The 8,634-nt window shown below is 38.1% G+C and overlaps 1 protein-coding gene across 6 annotated transcripts in view; it reads left to right on the forward strand.

The window, feature by feature from the left end:
* The window catches only part of stxbp5a (syntaxin binding protein 5a (tomosyn)), a 114,252-nt gene that overhangs the window by 30,469 nt on the left and 75,149 nt on the right, over window positions 1-8,634 (forward strand). For all 6 annotated transcript variants that reach the window (XR_001661660.1, XM_007547543.2, XM_016669582.1 and 3 more), the window contains exons 3-4: window positions 5,720-5,801; window positions 6,979-7,079. Coding sequence is in view for 5 of the 6 variants with exons in the window: in XM_007547543.2 (XP_007547605.1) it covers window positions 5,720-5,801; window positions 6,979-7,079 (183 nt within the window). In the remaining variant the exon portion in view is untranslated. The remainder of the gene's footprint in view (window positions 1-5,719; window positions 5,802-6,978; window positions 7,080-8,634) is intronic.

The raw sequence follows: 8,634 nt of genomic DNA on the forward strand, positions 1-8,634 counted from the left end.
TCATTTATAAATGTAACATATGCACAAAACACGCCTTGAAACTGCTGTACTTAATTCTCCACGAAGAGGTTGTGATCTTTAGAAACAGAAAACAAAAAACAACTTGACGGGAGAAGGTTGAGTTCCTCAGGCAAACACTGACCCGCTGATCCTACTTATGCTCATTTTGAAGTCGGGGGAAACTAGCGACACAGATGGTGAGGTGGGGAATTGAGTTAAATTATACCCCAGATGTCTGTTCTCAAGATTAGTTTTTTTTTTTTTTATCCTTTGAAATCTTGAATTTAAAAACTGCAGTCCACTGAGACTAATCATTTGAAGGTTTATAATAATCTTTTAATAACCTAGGATACTCTATATAATGATCTTGCTTACTCCTTAGTCTTTTTTTTTTAATGTATTTATGGATTTTCTGTATTTATGGAGCTCTGATTACATCAAGTCAGAGCTTTGTCATCTAATTCCAACAAAGACAATTTTCTATTATCCCTTTTAATAATTACCTTTCATGTCGACTACTCCTACCTGGCCTAACACAGCTTACCAACACATGTGAAGTTTATTATATGCTTCATTAACTTTTGTCAAGTTTAGTGTATTAAGACATTGAACCTGAAGAGTTAAGATTCCTGCCTCACAGTTGATTTCTTTGCATTATGTAATCCTATAAACTGTGTGTGCGATTTTGTGGCTTACCATAACATAATGATTCAAAGCAATTATATTTGAAGATCTTTTCCTTTAAATTAACAAACAGAAGAAGTATAGGTGCAACAAAAAACAATAATCCCTCCCTCATCTCTCCCCAGAGGGCATGTAGTGACCATTGCAATGTTGACTTTTTCAAAATAAGAAGACAATTGCTAAATTTGCACAATTGTTGACAAGGTGAGGAGAAAATCTTCTACTTTGTTCTCGTAAAGAAACCCAAAGTTCGCTTTATTTATTTATTTTTTTTAGGAGAAGTATGTATCTTAGTAACTGGCTTAGATCATTACAGGATCAATTGTGTGGAGGAAATCGGCTCTCAGCAACCTCTAAATCAGATCTGGCTGAGAGACGGGTGACAGACGACGGTTCGATAGTCTGAGGTCAAGGTAGGCTGCAGCATCGTGGAAGATTTGTACTGTGGGAACAAACAGCTAAGCTTCCGTTTTCATAATTTAAACGGGTTGTGAATTTAACCCTGTTTTAACCTTGTCCTGCTCTGGTCCTTCTCAGGCTAATTCCCTTTCCTATTTCAGTTTTTTTTTTCTTTTTTTTTCCCAATCACTTTATTCCGTTTTCTGCCTCCTAACTTCAGTAGCCTGATTCCTTCCTCTGAGCCCATTGCAGATCAGACTCTGATCTGGTCCCAACCCCCTCCCTGCCAGAGTGATGTATGAGTGGCTAGCTTTTACGTCACTTCAGGCCCGACGTCATAGCAACTCAATGCTCCCAGGCTTGCTCGCTCTAGCGCTTTCTCTCTCACCCTCCGTCCTATTGCTTTTCCTCTTTTTCTTTCTAAATATTTTCGTCATTCATTCTATTCTAGCGTGCATCACTTTGACATTTTCTGACCCTTCTGTGTTGGAAGAAATTTTGACCATACAGTATTTTAGAAAGGGTGTGCATATTTTCTTTTTCTCTTTTGAACCAGGTAGATATCTTTTCAAGTAAAATAAAAAAGAAAATTAAAAAAAAATTGTGGAGAAAAGCTGAAAGCCTCTCCTCTGGTGTCCATCTCATCTAATTTCAGCTACACCTTTAATATCCCTCAGTATAAAAACAAAAAAAACGTTTATAATTTTCCAGTGTTCTCCAGCCGCATCACTTAGCCAAATACTCAGCGATTTACCTTTTGTTTATAAGGAAATAGGCCTGTGGCTGGGACAGAAATGGAGCAATATGAAAGTGAATTCAGTCAACTCTGACTTCTAGAAAAGCTCCAGAAATTTTCATTGGATTTGACGGGACACGAAGCTGACCCACTTTCTGCTTTCACTCTCTGTCTTCCTGTACTCTTGTCTTGTTGCCATCGCTGCCCGCGGCCAGTCTGTCTACTTATAGAGTTGGTGCAGTGTGGGGAGAGGATGTGGACCGGCATAGAGACCTCACTCGGCTTAAAAGGAATGAGGAATGCTCCTGTCAGCAGCATCTCCTGCGAGGCCTGGCCCACGTTGATTGAGGGGGGGGCACATCAGAGGAACTTTAGGTCATGTTTGTTAAAACGGCGGAAAAATATGGACAGCTGAGATGTCGGTGATCTTTTCTTGGAAAGTGCTGGGTGTTTTTTTTTTTTTTTTTTAATTCAGTAAGGGACAGAATGTTTTAGGCTGAAATGCATTCGAGTATCACTAATAGACATTAAACACATGCTGCTTATTATTTTAACTGGGCTTCAAGTTGGAGATTTGTGAAAAATTATGCATTGGCTTCGTGGGGTTAACTGTTTTTATTTTAAAATGAAGATGTCTGCTCCTAAAATAGCATTGATTGTTAGTTACTAGAATAAATTGAATTGATTGATTTAAGTGTACACTTGAGGAAAAAAATCTAAACATCTGCTAAAGTAAGTGCCAGGTTTCAAATCTTTTTACCACTTGGATTGATTCATTGTTGCACTTATTTATCGTCTGCTGTGGACAGAGAATGTTTATGATTACCACAATTTCTTACAAGGTAGTTAAAACGACTTTTGTTCAACAGTGTCAAACATTAGTAATGTTAAATTAAAATAATGTGCACAACAAAATGTTTCTTCGCATCCAGCCTGTCCATGGAAAATTGTAGTAAACGTCTTGCCTGAGGGAAAACATAATATCTTGTAACACAGCATTTAGAAGGAAGTATATATTTCCTTTTTAAAAATAAAGCAAAAGCGTTGTTTAATAATATTGACTTCATTGCGATTTATATGATTCCTGTGTTTACCTTGATCATTACACCAACCCCATGACTTATGATCTTTGAATTATCTCCCATTTAAAGGCGCACAAAATGCATAGACATTGTTAATACATTTCCCAGATGTTTTTAAGTGCCGTCTGGGTCACTGTGTGTGTGTGTCTGTGTGCTATGATAATGGAGTTGTCGGACGGCTGGCTCTCTTCAAATAGAAGGCGAAATGAGCAGTTTAAAAAGCACAACCTTAAATCCTTTCCTCTCTCTTTCTGAGCCCCTGGAAGATTTGGTTGCCAGGCAACATTAGGACAGAGCTTTCAATTAACTCACTCCGAGTTGGCTGGTTTGCACCGTTGTTGGGTCCAAAGCATTGTGCCTAACACCTTGCTGTGCTGCTGCATTTATGCCCATCAACGTTCTGTGCAGAAATGAAGGATGGGTTCTGAGCAGAGGACGATTTGTGAAAGATTTACACAGATCTGCAGGGAGACCTGCTTGTTTTTCTGACTTTGTGAGTCATACAACCTTTTTGACTTTTCCTACTATTATCATTATCGTTGTTATAAAAAAACAAAAATAACAGCGCCCGATAATCTTACCAGCGCTAGATGTTAATCAGTGTAATTTCAGCTTGTAGAAACAGTTTGAGCCCTGCTCACAGGGCTTCAGCTTTCCTAAAAGCTCACTACTTCTATAAACGTTTAATACCCCGTGGTTTTCACCGTTTTCCGCTTCAGTTTAAACTGGGAGCTTTTAAAATGTAAGCTTAAATGACTCATCTTTATCGCCAAATATCTCCCAGCTACCACAGCTGTTGCTTTTGTCACAGTTTCAAATCCTTGGGTATATAACACACTAGTTATGATGGTAATATGTGTTATCTTAGTAAAAGTGGAACAAGTATTTTTCTTTTTAAATACAAGCAATGCCATGATTTAAGACTGTATACATTTTGTATAAACATTTTGTGAAGCTGTGATAATTACACTTGGTTATAATACCATCTTATGTATTTCTATTTGGTCAAACGCAGTCCTTGTATATGGGTTGTTTATAAAATTTACTCTGCACCAAAAAAAAAAAAAAGAGTTAATTTTCTCAAACAATCTTTCATGCTTCACTTTACCCCATCACTCTCATCTGGACTCTGAAGAAACTTGATTTGTATTTTAATCAAATCTCTTCATACGCTTGAGTACCTTCTGCATTCTCTGGGACAGATTTGGCTCTCAGAGGTTCATTGAGGGTTAAACAGGCCAAATAATCTTCATGCTTTTTAAGCTAAGCTGTCCACATGACTTGGTGGAAGATTCGATTGTTACTGACTTGGTTGCACCCTCCTGGCCTTGCGGTTCAAGTGTCTTCACTCCCCCTAGAGGCTTATTGGCTTAAATCCACTAAAGCTGGTGGATATTTTCTCTGGTCAAGGGATCCTCGGTGGTCAGATTTAATCCTCGGATTGCCTCTTTAGGATAAAATAACATGGCATATAATTCACCTGAAGAGTCTAGAAGCAGATATGAGGAAGGTGAGAAGCTCCTTTCCCTCTAATATCTTGCTGAGACTTTTAGGTGGGGGAACCTTGTTGTATTCTCTTGCTGTATGCTTGTTGATTTAAAGAAGGTGTTCAAATTATGGTTGTTAAATTTCTTCGTGTCTACAGGTACATGCAGCTTGGTGGTTTTGCTGACTCCAAATAAAATGACTTCCATCAGTGCATGCACATGTTTGATGAACAGTAGTGTTGTTGACTCTAAGATGGTCACACCTCCATGTTCCCTTCGTGATAAATTGCCATCCCCAGCTGACGTTCTTGGGGAGAATGAATGGATATAATCAGTAAGGTTACTCATTCATCCTCCTTGAACAGTGAAACCCCTTATTCTCTGTCAGTCTCCTCCTGTTTATCTTTTCTTCTGTTTACTTCTGAAATCCAATTCCTCCCTTCTGCTCTGTCCTTTCTCTGTAGCTGTCATAAGAGTTCTTCCAATTGCATTTGTACTCTCTCTTCAGTTTTCTCTCTGGCATCATTTTTCGTATTCTCTGCATAAAGTCCTGATTCAGTTTCCATGTGTACATATATACATATGAATGTCTGCCTGATGGTGTTTTGGAAGTTTCTTTTGTTTTCGTCACAAGTTGACTGAATATGGTAGTCCACAATAAAGTGACCAGGTCACCTTATTATGCTGTGAATTTATGCTTCCAACGCAACTCAATGCCTTTCTGAATTTCTATGTTTATGAGTGCAGATTAATTATTATTTTTTTTCTGTTACTTGCTTCTTTCAGTTTCTTGAACCAAACTGAAGATCATTTATTGAAAGTGTTTTGAATTCTAAGGACATGAACTGTTCAGCATTCTCCTTCAGGATTTTCTGCTTGAGAGGAGAATTCATGGTTCTGTCAATGTAATTGCCACGTTGCCATGCCAGATTTTCTTTCCATTAAATTGTATTTTAAACCAGATGTAGCAATGGATGCGTCTTCCAAGGAGTTTTGCTTTCGTCTTGACAGTCTGCAAAATATTTTGCAGACTAATTGTACAGCTCAAAGGGGCTGAACGTTTCAGTAAACTCGTCTGTTAGATCAGGGTTTTCTTACTTTTCTTCTGACAGTTGTAACAACTTAACTCTATACAAAGATGGCTGAGACTGTTTGCCAATTTATTCTTACATGTGAAAGGAGAGGCAGATCAGCATAGTAACATCCTTATCTGTGTATACATTTCGTGAAGCTACAATCAGAAGTAAATAAAAGTGGTTTGCTTACTTTAAAGCCTTCCTGTTCAAACTCGCACATCTGCAGAGCTATAGTTCTTGACTGAGATTCTCCAGGTTTGGTCGTCCGGGGGTCGAATGCTACTGTCAGCATGAGAGCGGCGCGGCCGTCATCCAGCTCCAGTTTCTCATCAATGAGGTGGGTCCCATTTCGATTTTCATGCCTCAGATGGTTGCAGCTTTGCTGTGGCACAGCCTGAAGAGTCCTTTGGAAGAGTCCAGGTTGCTTGTCGATGTATTGTACAGGTGTGGATGGATGAATTTGACTTGTTGAGAACACCTTTTGTGTTTTTGACTAGAAAGGTTTTGAATAAATCCAATCCCAATGTTTTGTGATCAGAGATTTGTGCTCCATTTTTGAATCCGTTTCTTGTAAGTTCATTATCTGCCGGATTTATCCAATTCCTGTTTCTCTATTTTGACCAGAATTAAATTCTGTTCGAAAATATTTCTTAATGCAAAATATTGATTTATGCTAAAGGAGTAATTAGGAAAGTAATGTGTGTGTGATATAATTCAAAAGAAAGACATTAGGAGTAAGGAATGTACATTGAATGTATATTTAGTATGCTTATGAATAACCCTGATTTAAAATTAAATAAATAAAAATAAAAAAAATAACGCTCTCAGATGACATTAAAAACATTAATATTAATGTGCTTATCGTCTGTTTTCATTTAAAGAAGCATTTTTGAAAAATTTAAAATCACAGCTTTTGAAGAAAGTTCTTATTCTTTTTTTACTGTTAACAGCTCAACCAATACCTTGCTTTGCAATGGCTCAAACTAAATTCAAAATTCTATCCATATATTATTATAAAACAATAAGACAGACACAAATATCGGCGAGCTCTGAGGGAATCAGGAAGTCTTAAACATGCCCGTGGTCTGGATTACCTCCAGGCCGTTCTGAGTCACTTAATAAAACCACCTTGATTATGTTTTGAAACGTATTTGGTGAAAGCAGCATTTCATGCTCAGTCGTGTGTGTTTTGTCTGCGTGCGTGCGTGCGCGCGCTTGTGATTCTGCGTCTGTGTGATTGTGACTCAGCAGCTCAAACAAATCCTCCGGGGAGATGGAGATGATTTTTAGTTCCTCCTACATGCACACATACACTTTTATAGATCTTATGAATCATCAGCGTTACCTGGGAGCAAACTGCCTGGGAATGTGATTAATGTTCTCGGGCGGGAGGGAATGCAGTCTGAGGACGTGTTTATGAAAAATTCTGTTTTAACCTCATGTATTTCTGAATGTTGGACTTTATTTTTTGAAAAGTTAAAATAAAATAAAAAACTTTATCTCTGATGTAACAGGGAGCGCTGGTGAGTGCTTTGGCCGATGACAGCGTCCACTTGTGGAACCTGAGGCAGAAAAGACCAGCAGTCCTCCATTCCCTCAAGTTCAACAGAGAGAGGTAATCTGTTTGTAAAAAAAAAAAAACTACAGCAGATGACAGTCGGGATGTCCGCGTTATTGTTTTTTTTTTTCCCTTCTGAACGAGACCCTCACACTTGGTCTGGTGCAATATGAACTGTGACTTTCCGAGCAGGGGCAGAATCACACTTTGCTGCCTGTGTCAACTGCTAACTTTTGCACTTGTACAGTATGTAAACAGACAGCATTTCATTTGGCAGCACTGTTTCAGCGCCTGGAAAACCATTTGCAGGGCAAAGATGCTTCCGGAGCGGCTGCTTCTCAGCTTCTATTGTACTTTCTCTGTTTGTCCCTGCTGATGTTTAAACACTTGCTATTGGGTTACTTTCTCTGCCTTTTAGGATTTCCCATCGCGTTGGCACAGGTGTGATCCTTACCCAGCTGCAAGGGGGTAGACTTGTACATATGTGCCTCTTAATAGATGCTGTTTTGTTCACTGTTATCAGAGTGTTGATTCTGCATATTATGTCAGAGTGATTCCATCCAGTGACTTTACTAAAACTACAAACATTCCAACTACCAAAGCTAACCGCTATTTTATATTTAGCATCAGGTGAAAAATAATAAATTTCACTTTTTTTTTTTTTTTTGCACATAGTCAGAAAACGTTCAATTATGGTAGATAAATAATTCTATAAATATTAAAAAGCTAAAAAAAAATGTACTGATTTCTTCCAAATATGTCTTAGAATTATTATTTTTTTATAAATATTGTTCAAGTTCAAAGAAGCAAGTGGAGAATAACCTCACCTCAAGGAAGTTTGTGTCCACTGTCTCATCCAATCACAAACGTGTCCGCTATCCATCATAGCCAATCATATCATCTGACAGTGATTTTGCCTTGATGAAAAGACGTGAAGGGGTTAAACGTCATAAGCAATAACCTGAGAAAGCGCTGATGTGATGGACAGGTGGCCAGCAGCAGCTTTTAGGGCGGATTGTGTTCTTGGAGAGGCGCTTGACCGCCTCTGACATTTAGTAAGCATTTTGAACGAAATGACCTCAAGTCACGGCGCTGCAGAAGAGCGGAGTTTCTGCGTTGCTTAAGAGATGTCACTATGGGAAAGAAGGGGCTGCAAAGTCACTTGACACATTTCAAATGTGGGGGGAAGAGAAGTTCAACTTCTGTACTATAGCAGGTTCTTTTTTGAAGATTTATGAGAAATCAAGAGCTAGACAACTGGAAAAACAAAAAGTGGTATCGAAAGATCAAATGCTTGTGGCTTTTTGTATCAGTTTTATGCAGATTAGTTTAACAACGTTGTTGATTGTACTTTGATTTTTTTTTTCTAACGTAAAGTATTGCATCTAAAAGGATTAGCTATGTTGCAATACTTTGCATCATCTAATGAGTATCAGCTCAAAAATTAAAACATCAGTCACCCAAATTAAATCCAGTTGCTGGTAGATGCATATGAAAAGTAAATTAACCCTTTCATGCATGAATTATGATCCTTTGTGTCAGGATTTTTTTTTCCATTTTCTTTGCTTTTCTTAAGGCATAAAAAAAGGTAGGAAAAAAATAGTAAAAAAAA

This window comes from Poecilia formosa, unplaced genomic scaffold (genome assembly GCF_000485575.1).
Source record: "Poecilia formosa unplaced genomic scaffold, Poecilia_formosa-5.1.2 Scaffold1, whole genome shotgun sequence".
NCBI classification, from domain to species: domain Eukaryota; kingdom Metazoa; phylum Chordata; class Actinopteri; order Cyprinodontiformes; family Poeciliidae; genus Poecilia; species Poecilia formosa.